The 23889-nt window shown below is 37.2% G+C and overlaps 2 protein-coding genes across 3 annotated transcripts in view; both read left to right on the top strand.

Moving 5' to 3' along the window:
• Nucleotides 1-23889, top strand: part of LOC131394999 (membrane-spanning 4-domains subfamily A member 4A-like) — an 85563-nt gene that overhangs the window by 23136 nt on the left and 38538 nt on the right. The window contains exon 1 of one of the 2 annotated variants that reach the window (XM_058526761.1): nt 4974-5054. The exons of the other annotated variant lie outside the window; for it this stretch is intronic. The gene's annotated coding sequence lies outside the window, so the exon portion shown is untranslated. Of the gene's footprint in view, nt 1-4973; nt 5055-23889 lie in introns of those variants that run through there. 2 annotated transcript variants of the gene reach the window in all.
• LOC131395001 (membrane-spanning 4-domains subfamily A member 4A-like) overlaps nt 4966-23889 on the top strand; it is a 28236-nt gene continuing 9312 nt past the window's right edge. The window contains exons 1-2 of the mRNA XM_058526765.1: nt 4966-5054; nt 23565-23724. Coding sequence (XP_058382748.1) covers nt 23581-23724 — 144 coding nt within the window. The 5' untranslated portion in view covers nt 4966-5054; nt 23565-23580. The remainder of the gene's footprint in view (nt 5055-23564; nt 23725-23889) is intronic.

The raw sequence follows: 23889 nt of genomic DNA on the forward strand, positions 1-23889 counted from the left end.
GTGGTGAACAAGAGAGATGAAGTCCTTCCTCTCTTGTAGGTTAAACTTATAGGGCAAGACATAACCGAACATATGAATATTCAATCAAAATATTTTCATATGTTGTTAGAAGATGTACGGAAGCTATATGTAAGTTAATGGGCTAGAAAACTGCTGGTGGTAGTGGTGGGGGAGTGTGGGACACTAGAAAGAGTAACCAGGAACCTTCTTTCTGAGGACGTGATAGTTTCATTATGATAGGAGAAAAATGATCATTATGTTTTCACAGACATTTTCTCTTTTTATGTTTCAAATTTTTTCCAGCTTTGTCTGGAAAAAATTATTATTATTATTATTTGTCTGGAAAAACTTTTATTAGGCTAATAGACTAATAAAAATAGTGTGTGTTTAGGGTGTACAATGTGATGTTTTCATATATGTATACATTTTGAAAGGATCACCACATATCCATCACCTCACATAGTTACCCTTGATTAGTTTTGGTGAGATTAAACTTTTTAAGCAAATTTCAAGTATGAAATACAATATTATTAACCATAGTCACCATGCTGTACATTAGATCTCCAGAACATATTCATCCTACTTAACTGAAACTTTGTACCCTTTGACCAACATCTACCAATTTCCCTCAACCCCAATCCCTGGCAATCACCATTCTACTCTCTGCTTTTATGAGTATGACCTTTGTAGATTCCACATTTAAGTGAGATCACAGAGTATTTGTCTTTCTGTGTCTGGTTTATTTCACTTAGTGTACTGTTCTCCAGTTTCAAACATGTTGTTGTGAATGGCAGGAATTCCTTCTTTGTTAAGGCTGAAAATATTTTTGTGTATATATATATGTGTATATGTATTTATATATACATATATCTATATGTTATATATATATGTAAAATTTTCTTTATCCATTCATCCATCAATGGACTCGTTGGTTGTTTTCATATCTTGGCTATTGTGAATAATTCTACAATGAAAATGGGAATGCAGGTACCTCTTCTAGATAGTGATTTCATTTCCTTTGAATATATACCCAGAAGAGGAGTTGCTGGATCACATGGTAGTTGTATTTTTAATTTTTTCAGGAACCTCTGTAGTCCTTTCCGTAGTAGCTGTACCAATTTACATTCCCAGCAACACTGTACAAATGTTTCCTTTTCTTCATATCCTCGTCATCACTTTGTATCTCTTGTCTTTTTGATAACAGCCACTCTAACAGGTATGAGGTGATATGTCATTGTGGTTTTGATTTGCATATGTCTGATGATTAGTGATATTGAACACCTTTTCATATACTCGTTGGCCATTTTTACATCTTTTTTGAAGAAATATCTAGTCAGGTCCTTTAGTCATTTTCCCTCCCTCGCTTATTATTTTCTTTCTCCAATACTTCATTTATATTTTATAGCTTTTGGTACACAGCATTTATACTCATTTGTTCTGATAATCATGGCCTGAATTTCCCCTAAGGAGTCATCATTCCCTTACTCCCAATTTATGCTGACTCTACCCCGTACTTCTCCTAGATTTGGGCAATGGCAGAATTATATCAACCCAACTACAGTGACTGGTTCCTGCGTCACTTAGCCTTGTGAACTAAGAAAAACCAATTGTATGAAAGACTGACATTTCCAATCAAAGCTAATCCTGGCATTTTTGCTTCACTGACCAGGAAAGAGAGTCTCCCTCTTTTCTCTTTCCTTTTGGGGTTTTATAGATGTTGAACTGTGAGAATGTAAATCAGCTTTTGTTAGCAGCCATCATTCTACTATATGAATCCTATCAGAGACAAACACTCCCAGAGGAGAGCAGAACTGAGAGGTTCCTAGTAAACGATCAGTTCCTAACAATGTCATTTGTATCTCTGAGTCAAGGTGTACTTGGAGTTGGGCCATCCCCCAGAGTCAGGGCAATCTCTGAAGTTTTAAATACGTAAAGAAATTAAAATAGAACTATTCGGGTAGTGCAATAACTGGGACAAATCCCTTTATGTCTTCCTCTCTTATTCAGAATAAAAGCCAAAGCTCATACGAAGCCCTACAAGACTCTACATTACTTGATTCTTTGCTGTTTCTTGGATACACTCATATTTGCTGAGCTGTTGAGTTTTTTAAAAATGGCCAGATACCGCCTTCTTTTAGTGAGAATTTTTGCACACATGAAGCTTTTTATGTTCATATTTATATAAGCAATCTAAGAGTAGTACATTTTTAACTGTAAAAAGTTTATACAAACATATAGGCTCTACGAGCAAAATGATATGATTCTAAATTTTAAAGAAGACTGCCTGCATTTACATCATGTCTTTTTAAACTTCTCACTGATTTATACCTATAAATTTTTTTTTGGTCTGTTTTTATTGATTAATTTTTCTCCTGGTTACTGTCATTGTTCTGCTGCTGGGTATGTATAATAATTTTTGATTGGATGCTGGATATTGTCATCTGTATGTGGTTCAGTTCTCAAGTTTTTTTTTTCCTCAAAGACTATTACACTTCATTTCTGGCTGGAGGTTAAACCTGAGGCCCAGACTGATTCTTTTGAGACTTTTAAAGGCCTTAGTAAGGAGATTTTAGCCTTGTTATTACTCTTGGCTAGTTTAGATTTATTGTTAAGCCATAATGAAATCGAGGACGAAGGAGTTAAAATTTCCCTGGATTAGGATGAAACCCTGTCTTGTACTCACAAGGTTAATGGGAAGCAAAGTAACCAAAGTTTCAGAGCTTGCTTTGCAGAACAGCAGGAGGACCGTTGATAAGAGAGTAGCTTGCTGACAGCACCCCCACCACCCGACTAAGCATGGCACTGGAGCGTGGAGAAGATAAAATGACTGATTGTAATCCTTAGACATCACAGACTAAAAATTCACTGCATGCAACACATAGAAAGCCCCCAAAATTTGCACATGCAACCCATGAAGAAATATGAAAGACAGTGGCGCCTGTGCAGAGGATTCTTAGAACTTCAGCCTCCAAGACCACATGCTCTCCCTCCCCTGCCTAAAACCTCAGATGAAAACTCTTATCTTTTTCCCTTCAAGGAGGTGGATCTGAGTTTTAACTACCATATCTTTGTCTGGTTGCCTTTTGATAATAAACTTCTTTCCTTGCCACAAGCCTGGCCTTCCAGTTACTGGCCCTCTTGTGTGGCAGATAAACGAATTTGGTTATTCTTTGATTGGACTTTGGAATTTCAGCCTGTAAATGGATACTATTTGACAATGAATTTAAAAGGCCTCTTGTGCAGATTTCAGAAACTCTGTCTCTGCACAGCTACCTCCTTTATGGTTCTATAATCACTAATTCTGGCTGCCTCAGCTCCTTCAAACTCTGGTTTCTATCTTTTCAGTACAGTAAGATCCTCATGAATTCTCCTTGACAATGGCCTGGAAAGTTCCTTCGTGAAGAAAATCAGAGCAATTGTTATATTCACATCTATTTCCATTTTCTCAGTGTTGAAAGCCCTGCATTGACTACTATCCAATGCCCACAAGCATTGTTTAAAATTTTTTCCAGTTTACTAATTGTAGCAGTGGGAGAGTAAGTCTGGTTGCATGATGACTGGAAGAATTGTGCTTTAATTTTAAAAGATGCCCATAAACAGAGATGGCTTTTCTTCATTCTGTTGACTCTGCCTGGAAATCTCTTACTCTCCTTCACCTAACTCTCCTTTCATTTGTCTGTCTCCTACTCATTCAAGAAGTCTCCAGTTAGATGCGCCCTTCTCCAGGTAGTCTTCTCTGCATCACCAAAGTCAGATTAATTGACCTTCCTATAAGCTCTCCTAGAATACTCTTCTTTTTTTTTTTTATTTTTTTTAATTTTTTTATTTTATTTTTTTTGTGAGGAGATCAGCCCTGAGCTAACATCCGCCAATCCTCCTCTTTTTTTGCTGAGGAAGACGGCCCTGGGCTAACATCCGTGCCCATCTTCCTCCACTTTATATGGGACGCCGCCACAGCATGGCTTACCAAGCAGTGCATCGGTGCGCGCCCGGGATCCGAACCAGCGAACCCCGGGCCGCCGCAGCAGAGTGCGCGCACTTAACCGCTTGCGCCACCAGGCCGGCCCCTAGAATACTCTTCTTTACCTTGCAGAGAACTGATTACCCTGGATTATGACGGTATGTTTACTTGTCTGTATGCCCCATAATCTATAAGTTCATTGAGGGCAGGGACTCTATCATTTTTCACCATTTTTTTCTGCAGCACATAGCACACTGCTTGGCTCATAATAACTTTTCTCTAAGAAAATGTTGAATGAATGAGAATCGAACATGACTTTACTTTTCTCCTCCATGTGAAGTAAGTATTGGTTTTATATTAGAAATGAGGAATCTTAGGTTCAGAGAAATAACAAAGGCATGCAATAAATGATTGGTATTGGGTGTGTCTTAGTCAAAGACCAGGCTCTTTCCATGATATCAGCTTCCTCTTTGATTTAGGAAAGTGCCATATTAATTATTGCTATGCAACTAACTTGTTGACATTTTACAGACATTTATCTCTAATGGTGGAATGTCATGTAAAAAATACATTTAAATTATGTATATAATGGCAACACACAGTTCTCTAAGGAGAAAAGGGGAACATGTGAAATTGTGACAGGGTGCTTTTCAAGTGATTTTAAATGCCATAAAATTAGTTTCTGTAAATAAAGATCTTTGAGCACAGTCTGACATGCAGTAAATCCTCAACCACTGATATACATTATATACACTGATATACCACTAATAGTGGTAATAACCACCATTATTTTCCTATAAAAGACTGTATGAGGCAGTCACTGCTTCTTCAGCAAATTTCACAATTGACCTCCACATCCATATAAGGGACACAGACTCAATTAGCACTTACGACATAAAAAAGGAACTAGCTGTGCGTGTCAGAAATACTCAGCACTACCTTTGGGATTTAGAAAAACAGCTAGAAGAGGAATGCAGATTTAAACTGAGTGAGGTGTGGAGTGGGGGAAAGCGATTGTATCTGGACTGAAGGCACTTGCCCAGCATCTCAGGCACTTATAAGACACACGCAGAAGTTGCAAGCTTGAAGAAAGGTAGGTCCAGGGCATGCCTTCCTAGGCTTTTGAGCTGATGGTTTCCTCAACCACTGGTTCCAAGATCCCTGAGAGTCGAATGAGAGAGGATGAGGTCACCTCCCATGGCACAAGGTGGTATTCCAGATTGGGGTGGGTTGAGTGCACCTTTAAATGTATGTTTAAGAGGCTTGGGGAACAATTTGCTGCAGAGGATGGCGGTAAGGACAAGCTTCTGATGGCTGATATTGGAAGAGATTTTTTTAGTTACTTTTGTTCTCTAAATCTACAGGCTACCCAGAAACTGAAAACAATATTATACACTATAGACTAATTATTTCATGTACTCTTGATGCCCTTTCTTCCATGGTCTTTATTATCTGTCTCTGAAATGTTATTTTTAATTTAACACTTAAGGAAAGATCTGCCACATGAAGAATTTGGTGGAAATGTTGTATGTCAAAGGTGGGGTCCCCAGTCCTATGCAGGCCCTGAGATGGACTGTGGCCTGACCTAGTTCTCCCGCTATCTTTGGCACCATTCATGAGACACCCAGGCAGAAACTGAGGCTGCCCATGTGGAAGTCTACTAATAAAAGAGACTATGTAGATTCTTAGCATTCTTGGGATCAGAAAGAAGCTTGAAGGCAATTGTGCCCAATGCATTCTTTCATCGGATGAGGTAAAGGAAACCCAGAGAAAGGAAATAATTTAACCAGAGTGACACTAGTTAGTAAAAAAGCTAGGAGTAGAACCCATACGTCTTGATTCTGAGTACAGGCCTTTTCCCTGCTCAGGTCACCATTTCTACATTACGATCATTCTATTTTTTAAGTTTGAAGGAAGGAAAGGCAACCCCTTCAGACTACCCTCCTCATGCTCTCTCCTTGGGAATTGTGACCCATGACAGGGGTGGTGACATAAAAATAAGGAAAGAAAAGACTGATTTTGGTGCTGATCCACAAGGCCATTTGAGGCAGTAGAAGAAGAGAGAGGAGTTTTCTAGGTTTCTCCACATCTGTAACAGGAACAACAACAACAAAAAGACACTGTAGTTGTCAATGGCCCAATGCATGTCACAATGATGGGACAAGACTAGGATTCAAAGTCTTCCCCAATCTGGAAGAAATGTCCCTTATATCTGTCCAATATTCTCTGTTGTTTTGGTTTCCTTGATATTTGAATGTAGGAAATTTAAGCCCTGGAGAATAAACACAAATATTGTCCTTGACACATGGATTTCTATGGTATGAAGGTAGGAGTAGTTATATGAAGTTATAGTAAGAGTTTTTAGAGAGAAAGATAACTAGTCCTGAGTGACCAGGACCTCACATATATTACCAAAGAACTAAGGAATGAACATGAGTCATTTGAAATCATCTTTTTAATATAATGTCTGCTCTGGGGAATCTCACAGTCTTATTTAATATAGAGGTGGAACCACCAGCGGTGTTTGATAAGACTGAACCTACATTTCCTAAATCCTCAGTCTGAAGGTACGTCTGAAAGATCAATGAGGAGTTTCCTTCGCATTAAAGAGAATTAAACTCAAGTACACATTCAGCTGGATTAAGAAGAATCATTGGTCGTTACCTTTACAACACTTTTGTCTCTATGGTGTAAGAAAGAAATACCTAAGATTTCTTAAACCCCTCCTTACCATCATATGTTGAGTAAGCCATGTGTGGGGAGTGGAGGAGGTAGAGAGTTGTACCTGAGAGAAGCCAGAGACTGTGCAATACTGTCAGTATGTGACAAAATCAAATCCTGGGATGGTTTGTTGTTACTGTTGTAGGGTTGCAGTGTGAGGGGCAGAACAATTCTTGGCAATGTGTTCAACATGTGCAAATGCTCCCATGTAGGAAGGAAATTGCTGCTCTGGAAGTATTAAAATAAGTCAAGCAGATTTGTGGCTTCAAAAATAAAAGGAGAGAGATTCAAGGTAAGTTTAGGATAATAGATGTGGGGTGAAGTAGCAGAGCTTCTCCTATCAACTGCATTACCCATTTTAACTTCATAGTAAGGGCACAGGGATGCAAAGGAAGGATTTTAGAGGGGAGGGTGACACAATTGTTTTTGCACTTTAACACATTCTGGCTACAAAGTGGGGAATGAAATGGACATACAGGGTCACAAGTGGACACAGGAGAAGATTAAGAGGTTTTGAGAACATTCCAGATGAAAAGAGGTTGATAGCTTGGTCTGAGAATGTGGAAGAAGTGCCCAGAGTTGAAATGGTTGTGTAGGGTCAGAAGAACGTGATTGATTTGGGCATGGAGGGTGGGTAAGAGGATGCATCAATGAGAAACAACCAGGTTTTTGACATGGGCTACAGATCTAATTATTGGGCCTTCCATTAAGAAAAACACTTGGAATCCCATAATCCTCTTATAGTTCTTGTTACCTTTAGCTTTTGACTTTCTCTATTAGGAACTAATTGTAGCACTCTGAAATAATCTCCTCTACATACTTTATATTGCACCGTCAATTTTTTGAAAGGAAAATGTTGAGTAAGGCTGGATATCTTCTCTTTAGGTCTTCCAATGATCGAAGTGAAAATTCTCCCTATCCATATCTGGGATAAGTTGCTAAATGAAGATCAAATCATGGGTTTTATTATGACTTTAAATTAATCTGAGAGCTGCAGATCTTCCAGGAAAACCTGGATTAGAGGATGTGGATTAGACTGAATGCCAAAAAGAAAGATACCTATTTTATTATTTTATTTATAGACAACTTGGGTTCTGCTCAGGGGATGCTCAAGTATGCAGAAAAGTCTGAACACACCTACTCAACAACATATAATATGTAACCTACCTCACAAACCTGGTTGCCATTGGGACAGACTGCAAGATACAGAGGAGAGTCTCCTGGCCTGCCTCTACATGGTCTTGTATGTAGCTTATTCCACGAGAGCAGAAAACAGAGGATAATCCTGACCTTTCTGTCCAATCTGAGACAAACTGCAAAGGAGAGGAAGACTCAACCACTGAGCATATGGCATAATGAATAACATGCTCTAACCAATCATATAAGCCTCTCTCCTCTGCCCCTCCACCTCCCCTAGGACAAGAGCAAGTGGGAGCAAGAGGATGTCAGGAATAAAGTCCCTCTCTAGTATGTCCTTGAGTGGCAGGAAGTGTTAGAGGAAGTTTATGTTTTATATGCAAAGCCAAAACATGGGTAAATAACAGTAGTAGCAACAATAATAATAGATATAATGTATTTAGTATTCGTTATGTGACATGCTCTGGTTTAAATTCATTATCTCATTATTAAATTCCCACAATATGTGAGCACTCATTTATAGTATAAAGTTCTAGAAACACAAGATTAAGAAACTTGAGTAAAGAGTGGTAGAGCTAGAATTTAAATCCAGGTACTAAAATTCCAGCGCCCCTTTGCTTGAGAAGATCCACTACATTAGTCTGGTGAATGGAAGAACCGTTATGTTTGCACATTTTTCCACTCATCAGTTGATGGACATTTGATATGTTTCCATCTTCTGGCCTTTATGGAGAATGCCGTTAACAAAACGCGTATACATGTTTTTGTGTGGACATACGTTTTTGTTTCTCTTGGGTATATACCTGGGAGTGGAACTGTTGGGTCATATGGTAAGTCTACCGTTTACATTTTGAGGTCCTGCCAAACTGTTTTCCAAAGTGGCTGCACCAATTTTCAGTCTCAACATCAATGTTTCAGGGTTCCAATTTCTCCACATTCTCACCACCGCTTGTTACCTGTCTGTCTTTATTTTTTCCATCCTAGTATGTATGGAGTGGTTTTGATTTACACTTATTGAATGACAAATGATACTGAGAATTTTTTCAGGTGCTTATCACCCATTTGCATATTTTCTTTGGAGAAATGCCCATTCAAAAATTTTGCCCATTTTTAAATTGGGATTTTTTTCTTTTTCATAATTGATTTGTAAGAGTTCTTTATATGTTCTGGATACAAGTCCCTTCTCAGATACAGGATTTGCAAATATCTTCTCCCATTCTGTGAGTTGTCTTTTTATTTTCTTCGTGGTGCCCTTTGAAGTAGGAAAATTTCTAATTTTGAAGAAGTCTAATTTATCCGTTTTTTTTTTTTTTTTTTTTAAGTTTCTTGAGCTTTTATTTGTATAGCTAAGAAGCCATTGCCTAACCCATATTTACAAAGACTAACTCCTATGTTTTCTTCTAATTGTTTTATATTTTTAGCTCTTATATTTAGGTCTTTGATCCATTTTGAGTTAATTCTTTTGTTTGTTGTGAAGAAGGGTCTAACTTTGCTTTTTAATCTTCTTCTTCTTTTTTTTTATTGATGTTTTAATGGTTTTTAACATTGTGAAATTTTGGGTTGTGCATTTTTGTTTGTCCATCACCATATATATGACTCCCTTCACCCCTTGTGCCCACCCCCCACCCCCACTGCCCCTGGTAACCACAGTACAGTTTTCTCTGTCCATGTGTTGGTTTATATTCCACATATGAGTGAGATCATACAGTGTTTGTCTTTCTCTTATGGCTTATTTCACTTAACATAATACGTTCCAGGCCCATCCATGTTGTTGCAAATGGGACGATTTTGTCTTTTTTCATGGGTGAGTAGTATTCCATTGTACATATATATACCACATTTTCTTAATCCAATCGTCAGTCGAGGGACACTTAGGTTGCTTCCACTTCTTGGCTATGGTGAATAATGCTGTAATGAACATAGGGGTCTATAGCCTCTTTGGATTGTTGATTTTAGGTTCGTTGGATAGATTCCCAGTAATGGGATGGCTGGGTCGTAGGGCATCTCTATTTTTAAGTCTTTGAGGAATCTCCAAACCATTTTCCATAGAGGCTGCACCAGTTTGCATTCCCACCAGCTGTGTGTGAGGGTTCCTGTTTCTCCACATGCTCTCCAACACTTGTTGTTTTTTGTCTTGGTGATTACAGCCATTCTAACGGGCATGAGGTGGTATCTTAGTGTTGTTTTGATTTGCATTTCCCTGATGATTAGTGATGTTGAACATCTTTTCATGTGCCTATTGGCCATCTGTATATCTTCTTTGGAGAAGTGTCTGTTCATTTCCTCTGCCCATTTTTTGATCGGGTTGTTTGTTTTTTGTTGTTCAGTTGTGTGTGTTCTTTATATATTGTGGAGATCAACCCCTTGTCAGATGTATGTTTTGCAAATATTCTCTCCCAGCAGGTGGGTTGTCTGTTCATCTTGATTCTGGTTTTGTTTGTCTTATAAAAGCTCTTTAATCTGATAAAGTCCCACTTGTTTATTTTTTCTTTAGTTTCCCTAGTCTGGGTAGGCATGTCATCTGAAAAGATTCCTTTATAACCAGTGTGAAATAGTGTGTTGCCTATATTTTCTTCTATGAGTTTTATAGTTTCAGGTCTCACCTTCAGGTCTTTGATCCATTTTGAGTTAATTTTTGTGAATGGCGATAGCATATGGTCCACTTTCATTCTTTTGCATGTGGCTGTCCAGTTTTCCCAACACCATGTATTGAAGAGACTTTCCTTTCTCCATTTTATGTTCTTAGCACCTTTGTCGAAAATTAGCTGTCCATATATCTGTGGTTTTATTTCTGGGCTTTCAATTCTGTTCCGTTGATCTGTGTGTCTGTTTTTGTACCAGTACCATGCTGTTTTGATTACTATTGCTTTGTAGTATGTTTTGAAGTCAGGGATTGTGATGCCTCCTGCTTTGTTCTTTTTTCTTAGGATATCTTTAGCTATTCGGGGTCTTTTGTTGCCCCATATAAATTTTAGTATTCTTTTTTCTATTTCTGTGAAGAATGTCATTGGGATTGCATTGAATCTGTAGATTGCTTTAGGCAATATAGACATTTTAACTATGTTTATTCTTCCAATCCACTTGCATGGGATATCTTTCCATTTCTTTATGTCATCATGGATTTCTTTCAATAATGTCTTGTAGTTCTCATTGTATAGGTCCTTCACTTCCTTGGTAAGATTTATTCCTAGGTATTTTATTCTTTTTGATGCAATTGTAAATGGTATTATCTTTTTGAGCTCTCTTTCTGTTAGTTCATTATTAGCATACAGAAATGCAACTGATTTTTGTAGATTGATTTTGTACCCTGCAACTTTGCTGTAGTTGTTGATTGTTTCTAATAGTTTTCCAACAGATTCTTTAGGGTTTTCTATATATACAATCATGTCATCTGCAAATGGTGAGAGTTTCATTTCTTCGTTACCTATTTGGATTCCTTTTATTCCTTTTTCTTGCCTAATTGCTCTGGCCAAAACCTCCAGTACTATGTTGAACAGGAGTGGTGAGAGTGGGCAGCCCTGCCTTGTTCCTGTTCTCAGGGGAATGGCTTTCAGTCTTTCCTCGTTGAGTATGATGTTGGCTGTGGGTTTGTCATAAATAGCCTTTATTATGTTGAGGTACTTTCCTTCTATTCCCATTTTGTTGAGAGTTTTTATCATAAATGGATGTTGTATCTTGTCAAATGCCTTCTCTGCGTCTATTGAGATGATCACGTGGTTTTTCTTCTTTGTTTTGTTGATGTGATGTATCACGTTGATTGATTTGTGGATGTTGAACCATCCCTGTGTCCCTGGTATAAATCCCACTTGATCGTGGTGTATGATCTTTTTAATGTATTGTTGTATTCGGTTTGCCAATATTTTGTTGAGGATTTTTGCATCAATGTTCATCAGCAATATTGGCCTGTAATTTTCTTTCTTTGTATTGTCTTTGTCTGGCTTTGGTATCAGGGTGATGTTGGCCTCGTAGAATGATTTAGGAAGTGTTCCATCTTCTTCTATTTTTTGGAATAGTTTGAGAAGGATGGGTATTAAATCTTCTTTGAATGTTTGGTAAAATTCACCAGAGAAGCCATCTGGTCCTGGACTTTTATTTTTGGGGAGGTTTTTGATTACTATTTCAATCTCTTTACTTGTGATTGGTCTATTCAGATTCTCCATTTCTTCTTGGTTCAGTTTTGGGAGGTTGTATGAGTCTAAGAATTTATCCATTTCTTCTAGATTGTCCAATTTGTTGGCATATAATTTCTCATAGTATTCTCTTATAATCCTCTGTATTTCCGTGGTATCCGTTGTAATTTCTCCTCTTTCATTTCTAATTTTATTTATTTGAGCCTTTTCTCTTTTTTTCTTAGTAAGCCTGGCTAAAGGTTTGTCGATTTTGTTTATCTTCTCAAAGAACCAACTCTTTGTTTCATTAATCCTTTCTACTGTTTTTTTGGTCTCAATTTCATTTATTTCTACTCTGATTTTTATTATTTCTCTCCTTCTGCTGGCTTTTGGCTTTGTTTGTTCTTCTTTTTCTAGTTCTGTTAGGTGTAATTTAAGGTTGCCTATTTGGGCTTTTTCTTGTTTGTTAAGGTGGGCTTGTATCGCTATGAGTTTCCTTCTCAGGATGGCTTTTGCTGCATCCCATATGGTTTGATATGGCATATTATCATTTTCGTTTGTTTCCAGATAGTTTTTGATTTCTCCTTTAATTTCATCAATGATCCATTGGTTGTTCGGTAGCATGTTGTTTAATCTCCACATTTTTGTCACTTTCCCAGTTTCTTTTTTCATGGTTCATTTCCAGTTTCATAGCCTTATGGTCTGAAAAGATGCTTGTTATGATTTCAATCTTCTTAAATTTATTGAGGCTTGCTTTGTTTCCCAACATATGGTCTATCCTAGAGAATGTTCCATGCGCGCTTGAGAAGAATGTGTAGTCAGCTGTTTTTGGATGGAGTGCTCTGTATATGTCTACTAGGTCCATCTCATCCAGTTTTTCATTTAAGTCTACTATTTCTTTATTGACTTTTTGTCTGGATGATCTATCCATTGATGTAAGTGGGGTGTTAAGATCCCCTACTGTTATTATGTTGTTGTTAATTTCTCCTTTCAGGTTTGTTAATAGTTGCTTTATGTACATTGGTGCTCCTATGTTGGGTGCATATATATTTATAAGTGATATGTTTTCTTGGTGGAGTGTCCCTTTTATCATTATATATTTCCCTTCTTTGTCTTTCTTAGCCTGTTTTATCTTGAAGTCTACTTTGTGTGATATGAGTATGGCAACACCTGCTTTCTTTTGTTTGCCATTGGCTTGGAGTATTGTCTTCCATCCTTTCACTCTGAGCCTGTGCTTGTCTTTAGTGCTAAGATGTGTTTCTTGAAGGCAGCATATTGTTGGGTCTTGCTTTTTAATCCATGCTGCCATCTTTTGATTGGAGAGTTCAATCCATTTACATTTAGGGTAATTATTGATATATGAGGGCTTAATGTTGCTGTTTTGTCACCTATTTTCCAGTTCCTTTGCATTTCCTTTGTTTCTTGTCCCATTTGTTTTGGACTGCCAATTCAGTTTGGTTGTTTTGTCTTATGACTCTTCTAGTTTTCTCTTTGTTCATCATATGTGGTTTTGTTTTGATTATTTGTTTAGTGGTTACCTTGAGGTTTGGGTAAACAATCTTGTGTATGATATAGTCCATTATCTGATGGCCTCCTATTTCCTTATACTAAGTCAATTCAATCACTTTCCTCTTCCCCTTCTAAGTCGTTCTTGTTATACCTTATTCTATCTTGTGTTGTGGCTGTGTGTTTACAGTGATAAGGTTAAATTTCTTTTTGGTGAGTTCCTTCCTTTGATCTTTGATTTTAGTATTTAAATGGTTGCTAACCTATTCCAGTAAAGATCTACTATTTTTCTGAGTTTATCTACCTATTTTTCTCCTTGCTCCAAGCTTTGTATTCCCTTTCTCTTCTTTTTTTCAGGCCTGAGGGCCTTCTTGAGTACTTCTTGTAGTGGGGGTCTCATGGCCATGAACTCCCTTTGCTTTTGTTTATCTGGGAGAGTTACTATTTATCCATCATATTTGAAGGATATTTTTGCTGGATAGAGTATTCTTGGCTGAAAGTTTTTGTCTTTCAGTATTTTGAATATATCATTCCAGTCTCTCCTAGCCTGTAAAGTTTCTGTTGAGAAATCCGCTGAGAGCCTGATGGGAGTTCCTTTGTAGGTTATTTTTTGTTTTTGTCTGTCTGCCCTTAATATTGTTTCTTTGTCATTGACTCTGGCTAGCCTTACCACTAGATGTCATGGAGAGGGCCTTTGCCTGTTGACATATTTAGGTGACCTGTTGGCTTCGCTTACTGGTATTTCCTGCTTCTTCCCCAGATTTGGGAAATTCTCAGCTATTATTTCCTTGAATAGGCTCTCTGTTCCTCTTTCCCTCTCTTCTCCCTCAGGAATACCTATAATTCTTATGTCACATTTCCTAATAGAGTCAGATATTTCTCAGAGATTTTCTTCATTTCTTTTTAGTCTTAGTTCTCTCTCTTCTTCCATCCTGGAGCATATCTGTATTCCTACCCTCTAAAATGCTAATTCTTTCCTCCATATTGTCAGCTCTGTTCTTTAAAGATTCCAGATTCTCCTTTATCTCCTCCATTGTGTTCTTCATCTCCATCAGCACTGATTGGTTTTTCTTTATGATTTCAATCTCTTTTGTGAAGAAACTCCTAATCTCATTGAATTGTTTGTCTGTGTTGTCTCGTATTTCGTTGAGTGTTTTTATGATAGCTATTTTGAAATCTCTGTCATTTAGATTATGGATTTCTGTGTTTCAGGGTTGGTTTCTGGGTGCTTGTCATTTTCCTTCTGGTTTGGTGATTTCACGTATCTTTGCATTGTGGTTCCTGTGTTGGCTTTGTTTTTCCTCATCCTGGAAATCTCTGGTTGCAATTTCCACCCACCGCCACTGTGTAGTGTTAAAGGGCTGTGTAGTCTAAGCCCCCTGCGCTCTGCCGCGGTTTTTCTGCTGCGATCCGCAGTTTTTTTTTCTTTTTTTTCTCCCCACTGTGATCCGCGGGTCCAGTCACTTGGTCTGGTCTGCCGCGGATCACTTGGTCTGGTCTGCCATGGATCCCTTGGTCTGGTCTGGTCAGTTGAGCTGCAGGGTCGGTTTGCAGGGGAGGGGCTTTCTTGCCCTCTGGGTCCCTGGTGGGGTGCTTCTTGTTAGCCCCTTGTTATCAGCTCTCTGGGGTGCTCAGATGTTGATGGTAGCCCTGTGGCTCTTCTGAGTCCTCTGTGTGGGAGTTTCCCACTGGCTGAGAGAGCCTGAAGAGCTGCAGTTTCCCCGCCGAGGGCCGCCCCTCCCCCCTCTCTGGGAGCAACGGGGACCGGGATCGCTGATCTGATGGGGAGGGAGAGGGGTTCTCCTTATCTCTCCCCACTTCCTCCAGGGGCCCAGCACGTTCCACTCTCAGATGTGCGGCAGTGTGGATCTTTCTGATCTAGCTTTTCACTGTCTGGGATTCCGTTGTTGGTCTGTGACTGTTCCTTTTGTTGTATCTTATTGGGGAAAGAGTTCACGGGAAAGCTCACTCCGCCATGACGCTGATGTCACTCCTTTTTAATCTTCTTTTACAACGAATTGGGAAGTGTCCTTCCTGGTCTCATTTTTCAAAGTTTTTGAGGAAATATTATTAATTATTTTTACAATGCTTAGTAGACTTCACCAGTGAAACTACATGGGCCTAGACTGTTCTTTGTGGGAATTTTTAAAATTACTAATTTAATTTCTTGTTAAAGATCTATATAGCTTTTGTATTTCTTCTTATGTCAACTTCACTAGTTAGTATCTCTGTGGGAATTTGACTATTTTCTCTAAGTTATCTAATTTATTGGCATACAGTTGTTACTAATGTTCCTTTATAATTTTTTTATTTCTGTAAGCTTAGTAATCATGTTCCCTTTTTCATTCCTGGGTTTAATAATTTCTTCTTGCCCTTTTTCTGGTTCAGTAGCTAAAGGTTTTCCAATTATGTTGATTTTTTCAAAGAATACCTCATCCCAAGACAGGCTATTGTCTGTTTTTTGTTTGTCTGTTCGCTATTTTTGGTTTGTTTGTTTAGTGACTCCTTGATCTCTTCTGTGAAGTCTGTATGTATTGTATTCTGTGGACATTGAACTTTCTTCTTGATTAGCTTAATGGCCAGCTACTTATTTAACAGATATCATTAAGAGCCTTAAAACAGTAAGTCTGCTATACTTTTCTGTTAGGCTGTGTGTGTGTGTGTGTGTGTGCATTGGGCAACTTCAAACCTCCAGTAGTTTACTACTCCACCTTAGCCTTTCCTTTTTACTTGCAGGAGCCTTAAGATCAGCCACAGTTGAGGAATTAGGGACTTCTCAGGTCTTTCCTGAACATGTACACAGCCCTTCACATATTCATGACCTTCTGAATTCCCAGGGATATATCAGAAATTTTTCAAAGCTCCCTGTATGTACAACATTCCTGTTTTTTTTTTCTTTTAGGTTTTTTTATACAGCTTTGTCTTTAATCCCACTGCTGTCACTGCCTCAGGAAGCTGTGAATTAAACAATTTCTGATGATTGTTTTTGACAAACAGCTTGGGGTTAGGGCTTCCCTCACTGAATGAACCTTAAGTCAGATCAAATAAAGACAAGATCTATGAGTGGGAATTTTCCAGATAGTTGCCAAACAGATCAAATAGTGGCAATTCTCTGGGAATGGGGCTTTTTAGGGATTTCCAATCCTGTTCTAACCACTCCATAGACTTTTAGGCTACTGGTTTTTAAAGCTGCCATGGTTTTAAGGCTTCTGGTTTTCAGAGATACCCCAGAGCACAGAGTTGGGAGAGAGGAATGGGAATAGTACAAGTTAAAATGTGAGAAAGTTAGAAAAAAAAAAAAAAAGAACAGAGAGAATCAATGAACCCAAGAGTTGGTTCTTCAGAAGATCAAGACAACTGACAAATCTTTAGCTAGATTAATTAACACAAAAAGATAGAAGACTCAAATAACTAAAATTAGAAATGCAAGAGAAGATATTATTACAATTTTACATAATAAAAAGATTATAAGAGAGTACTGTGAACATTGTACTCTGAAAAAATTGGATTACCTAAATTAAATGGACAAAGTTCTAGAAACACACAACCTACCAAGACTGAATCACAACAGGAGAATGGGAAGAGACCTATAACTAGTAAGGAGATAGAATGAATAATTTAAAACCTCCCAAAAAAGAAAAAACAAGGATGAGATAGCTTCACTGGTGAAATCTACTAAACATTTAAAGAAGAAGTGACATCAGTCTTTATCAAACTCTTCCAAAAAACTCAAGAGGAGGGAAAACCTTCTAAGTCATTCTGTGAGGCCAGCATTAGCCTGATACTAAAGCCAGATAAAGACGTTACAATAAAAGAGAACTACAGAACAATATCCTTTATGGTTATTGTTGCAAATATCCTCAACAAAGAGCTAGAAAACCAAATTCAACAGCATATTAAAAGGATTATATGCCATGACCAAGTGGAACTTATACCTAGAATGCAGGGATAGTCCAACATATGAAAATGGATCAATATAATATATTACATTAATACAATGACATAAGCAGTAACATAAGTAATCATCTCAATTGATGCAAAAAAAATCATTTGACAAAATTCAACATCTGTTCATGATAAAAACATTCAGAGTACTAGAAATAGATGGAAACTACTTCAACATAATAAAGCCATCTATGAAAAAACCATAGTCAACATCGTACGCAATGGTGGAAGAATGAAAGCTCTTCCTCTAAGATCAGCAACAAGACAAGGATGCCTGCTTTTGCCACTTCTATTGAACACAGAATGGAAGTCCTGGTCAGAACAATTAGGCAACAAAAAGAAGTAAAAGTCACCCAAATTGGAAAGAAAGAACTAAAATTATCTCTGTCCACATATGACATGCTGTGATATGTAGAATACCCCAAAGAGTCCATATACATGACAACTGTTAGAACTAAGAAATGAATTCAGGAAAGTTGTAGGATACAAAATCAACACACGGAAATCAGTTGCTTTTCTATACACTAACAATGACCAAGCTGAAAAGGAAATTAAGAAAATAATTTCATTTATAATACCATCAAAAAAATAAAATTTGGGGCATAAACTTAACTATGGAAGTGAAACTTTAACACTGAAAACTACAAAACATTACTGAAACAAATTGAAGATGACACAAATAAATAGAAATACACCCCATGTTCATGCACAGGAAGACAATACTGTTAAGAAGTATTAATGAATAGATTCAATTCGATACCTATGAAAATGCCAATGATATATATTTTTGGAAGAGAGAAAAATCCATTGTGAAATTCATATGGAATGTCAAGGAAATCTGAATAGCCAAAACAATCTTGAAAATGAAAACAAATTTGGAGGTCTCACACTTCCTGATTTAAAAACTAACAACAAATTCATGGTAATCAAAATAGTGTAGGGGGCTGGCCTCGTGGCATAGTGGTTAATTGCGTGCACTCCGCTGCTGGCGGCCTGAGTTCGGATCCTGGGTGGGCGCAAACGTACCGCTTGTCAGGCCATGCTGTGGCAGCATCCCATATGAATTGGAGGAAGACGGGCTCTGACGTCTTCCTCAGCAAAAAGAGGAGGATTGGCATGGATGTTAGCTCAGGGCTGATCTTCCTCACACACACACACACAAAAGGCAAAATAGTGTGGTACTAGCATTGAAATAGACCTATAGGTCAGTGGAATGAAATAGCCCAGAAATAAACCCTCACCTATATGGTCAAATGATATTCAACAAGGGTGCCAAGATCCTTAAAGGAGGAAAGAACAGTCTTTTCAACAAATAGTGTTGGGAAAACTGGATATCTGTAAGCCAAAAAAATGAAGTCAGACACTTACCTTACACAATATACATAAAAAAATTAATTCATAATACATCAAATATCCAATTATAAGAGCTAAATTATAAAACCCTCAGAAAAAAACATAGATTGAAATTTTCATGACACTAAATTTGGCGATGATTCGTTAGATATGACACCAAAAGCACAGGCAACAACAACAAAAAATAGGTAAGTTGGATTTCATCAAAATTAAAAAGTTTTGCTCATAAACAGAGACCACGACAGAGTGAAAAGGCAACTCATGGAATGGAGAAAATATTTGCAAATCATATATATGATAAGGAATTGACATCCAGAATATATAAAGAACTCAACAACAATAAAACAAAAAACCTGATTCAAAAATGGGTAAAATAACTTGAACAGACATTTCTACAAAGAAGATATACAAACGGCCAATAATCACAGGAAAAGATGCTCAACATCGCTAGTCAATAGGAAACTACAAATCAAAGCCACAATAAGATACCACTTCACACCCATTAGGAAGACTATTGTCAAAAAAAATACACGCAGACACTAAGTTTGACAAGGAGATGGAGAAATGGAAACCCTTGTGAATTGCTGGTGGGAATGTAAAATAGTGCTACCACTGTGGAAAACAGTATGGTGATTTCTCAATAAGTTAATCTTATTATTACCATATGGTAATGTGATTCAACAATTCCACTTCTAGATATATATCCTAAAAAAGTAAAAGAACAGACTAGAATAGATAATTGTATACCATATACATAGCAAGATTATTTACAATAGTCAAAGGTGGATGCAACCTAAGTGTCCGTTGGCTGATGACTGGATAAACAAAATGTCGTTTATACGTGCAATGGAATATTTTTCAGCCTTAAAAAAGAAAAGAAATTTTGAAACATGGCTACAACATGGGTGAACTTGGAAGACATTTTGTTCAGTGAAATAAGGCAGAAGCAAAAGAACAAATGTTGTATAATTCCGCTTATACGAGGTTCCTAGGGTAGTTAAATTCATAGAGACAGAAAGTAGAATGGTGGTTGCCAAGGGCTGGGGGGAGATGGACATGTGGAGTTAGGATTTAATGGGTACGGTGTTAGCTGAGGAAGTTGAAAAAGTTTTAGAGATGGAGGCAGTAATGTTTGCAGAACAATGTAAATGTCCTTAAAGCTATGGAACTACACACTTAAACATGGTCGAAATGGTAAATTGCAGGCTGTGAACATTTTACCACAAAAAAAATGACAGTGCTCAATATTCTTACTGAAATTTAGCCATTTTCTTTGAATAAATGCTCCTGGGATTTTGCAAGTTCTTGGTTAATGTCCAGAGTTCTGAAAAAGTTGATTTTGACAATGTTTCCAGTGTTCTCATTGCTTCTAAAGAGGAGAAGATTCTCAGTGCCCTCACTTGGCAATTCTGGAGGTGCTTTTCCTTCTGCCGTGTTACTGCTTTCTGTCTGTCTCACTTATTTTTCTGCTCATTTTATCTCCTTTCCTGCCTTTTTAGTTGATGGATTACATGTATTATTTTAATTGTCATATATTTGTTTTCTCATAACATTTTCTTCTCTTATCTGAAAAATTACACAACTCACTTCTTATCTTTATTGGTAACTCTTGATTTTTTTCATTCTTAACTCGAAATCTAAAGTTACTCTCTTCACCCATCTCCGAAAGAGCACAAGGACATTAGAAGACCAATTCTCATCATTCCAAGCCCAAATTTTGCTTTCTTATGATCTAGTATTTTATATTTTGCCCTCATGTCTAACTTAATAAATTATATATTGTTGTTCTTATTTGTGCAAACAATGTGTGTACGCGCATGTTTACCAGTTTCTCTGCTCATCATTCCTTCTTGTATCATGGAACATCCCCCTGGGTTTTATATACCTTAGTTGGTTTTTTTTTTTTTTTTTGGTGAGGAAGATTAGCCCTCAGCTAACTTCTGCTGCCAATCTTCCCCTTTATGCTGAGGAAGACTGACCCTGGGCTAACATCCATGCCCATCTTCCACTACTTTATATGTGGGACGCCTGCCACAGCATGGTTTGATAAGCGATGCGTGGGTCTGCGCCTAGGATTGGAACCTGTGAACCCTGGGATGCTGGAGCAGAGCTCGCAAACTTAACCACTGTGCCGCCAGACAGGCCCACTGTAGGCCTTGCTTTTGAAATACATCATTTAGAAGTTCTATTTAGTAAACGTCTGTGCTGGAAAACTGTGTCATGTGTATACTTATCTGAAAATGTCTTTATTTTACTCTTGATCTTGAAGTACAGTTTTGGTGCATAAAAAATTCTAGGTCTTGAATTGTTTTAAAAATACTTTTCTGTGGTTTTGTGGCTTGCGTTGCTATCAATATAATCACCATTATTCTGTGTGTGATCTGACTTTTCTTTACTACTAATTTGCAGATCATCTTTGTTCCTTGGTATCTTGTAAATTTACTAAAATGTGTTTCAATATAGACTTTTCAAATATACTGTTTGGTGTATGTTATGTGACCTGTGTCTGTGGGTTTAAGTATTTCACCAGTTAAAGAAAATATATAGTTGTTATCATTCCAAATGTTGCCAATTTTGCCTCCATTTAATACTTTTTCTCTTTCTATACTCTAATTATACATATTCTAGAACTTTTAATTCTTTACTTCTAATCTTTTAACCTGTATTCTATTATGACCATTTCCTTGTCTCTCTATATGGCTTCTGATGATTTCTTCAGATTTACCTTCCAGTTCACTAATTCTCTTTTCAGTTGTTCCTTGCTATTTCACAGTAAGACCAAGTTTGTTTAAATGTCAACAGTATCTTTTTTCACATTTGAAATTTGTCATGTCACTTTTTTCCACTTTACCTGTACTTTCGCACTTTTGTGATTCCATTTTTATTTGAATATTTTATCCATATTTATTACATATTCTGTATTAGATTATGCTAACATCTAAAGCACTGGTTGTTTCTCATAAGTAAACGTCATGGTACCTTGGTTTTCATGCATTTGGTGATCTGTGATTGTGATGATATATTCATATGATCCAAATCTGTGGGATTTCTTGGAGACTTATGTCACAAATGCTTGGAGACTTACATGAAGATTTCTCTTTTATTCCTGCCTTTGACTTGTCAGAACTATAATTGTCCAGGGAAGCTACAGCTATCTACTGGTGCATTCATTCTCTGGATTATAAACAATAACATATGTTTTATACCACCGTGAGCCTCTTATCTTTGAGCAGTGTGCTCTGAAAATCTGTGGCCATAGTGTCCTGTGTCCTTCATACTCTCTCTACATTTCCCCTAAATTCATCCTTATGCAATCTTCGTTGATTTTGATAGTCATTTCACCTGAGTTACGGGGATTTTCATTGTTTCCCAGTTTCAAAATGCAGTTTCAAATTTCTTTCTCCATATCGACTTCGGAAATTTTCTAGAACGAAAAAAATATATATATTGATCTTTTGGTTACATCCTCTTCTTTACTTTTTGATCTTAGCTACTTTAATCCCCTTCACATTATGTATTGCTTATGAATTATAAATTATATTTTTCTTTCTCATTTGTTTAATTTTTACTTCTTATTTTATGATTTGCTGTCTTGTGCTTTTCGTTTACTGCTTTCCAGAACTTGGAATGTATATGTAACTGAAATTAAATTAGTATTTTCAATGATTAATCTTTTCATTTCATTCAGACTTTTTTTCTCTATCTTAAAAATTAACTCATTTTTTTCTGATTTCCATCAATTTTATTGCTAGGTAACTAATAATGTAGTTCTATTGGCACACGAAATATAAATATAGGTTAATAATCATTTCCAGAGAAATCTGAATTCTTTTCCAGTACACAGAAAATTTGTGTTACTAGAACATTCTTTTACTTTGTGCTACCAATGAAAGGGCACACATCTCCAATCTTGAGACTTTTCAGAGCACCAATGAAGCATCAATGGTATCAGAATTGATTGTGGCTTTACAGAGACTTAACAAGTTTTACTTCCCTCAAAAATTATGGAAGTGAGCCATACAACATCTGAATATGGACTCACATAAGTAGATACAAATGTCCCTGTGACTCTACATAACCTGATTGGGGTTACTATATTGAAGAGAGAAAGTGGCATAAAAGTAGCACTTTTAAAGTTTGTGCTTTAAGTGTCAGAAAGATAATTTTAAATGCCCTTGCTATACGTTGGCAAGTCAGAATTTAAAGCATTTTAATGGGACAAGAGATATAAATTCTTGGCGCCTAGGATGTGACTCGGAATCATAAATTCCATCCCCAAAGTCCAGAGTTTATAGCATGAAATCCAAGATTACGTAAATTGTATTTAGTAAAGATGAACCTGGGGAAGGTTTCCAGCTCTGAGAATGTCACTATGCTCCAGTTAGAAAAGGAAGACTGCAAAATGGAGTAAATTGGAATGCAGAGGGTTCTGTGCAGTTATTACTATTTAAAAAGTTATCTTTCAATGGGGAAATGGCTTTAATCAAGGGAATATGTAGTAATAGGGATAGAGATAAACTATGAGTGCAGACTTGATATGTGAACTTGAAGACATTTCCCTAATTTTAGTGGACCAGCATATTCACCACAAGATTATCAACATTTCTCTGTTCCATATTTTTTAGCGTCTTGATGTCACATGGCATTTCTCTCTCTCTCTCTCTCTCTCTCACTCTCTTCTTCTCTCCTTGTTCTACTTTCCTTGCTGCCCTATGAATAATTATATTTTGCAAAGATGTTCTAATACCTGTTATAATAGAGGAAGAGCATGTAGACCAGAGGTTGTTCTAGCATTTCTAGGACTGCTTCCTAAATTACATTTCTTATTGTAGTGTCTTTTCTGCTGCCATGACAACCATGCAAGGAATGGAACAGACCACACCAGGGGCTGGCCCTGGTGTGTACCAGCCGGGATATTATATTTCTGTAAAGGAATATCTATGGAAAGGAATGCCAGAGAAGTTTTTCAAGGGGGAACCCAAAGTCCTTGGGGTAAGTCAGTTGCGGATCTGGGAGAAGATCAATCATTTTGTAGAATCACAATGCATCAGCTCTAACATCAAATGCTTTGTCCCACTAGCTTCAAAATACATCAAGCAGCCCTAGGAACATCAGTATTTGGTGTGCAGGCCCTATCATTTGAAAAATGATACAATT

Source organism: Diceros bicornis, chromosome 31, assembly GCF_020826845.1.
Source record: "Diceros bicornis minor isolate mBicDic1 chromosome 31, mDicBic1.mat.cur, whole genome shotgun sequence".
In the NCBI taxonomy this organism is placed as follows: Eukaryota; Metazoa; Chordata; class Mammalia; order Perissodactyla; family Rhinocerotidae; genus Diceros; species Diceros bicornis.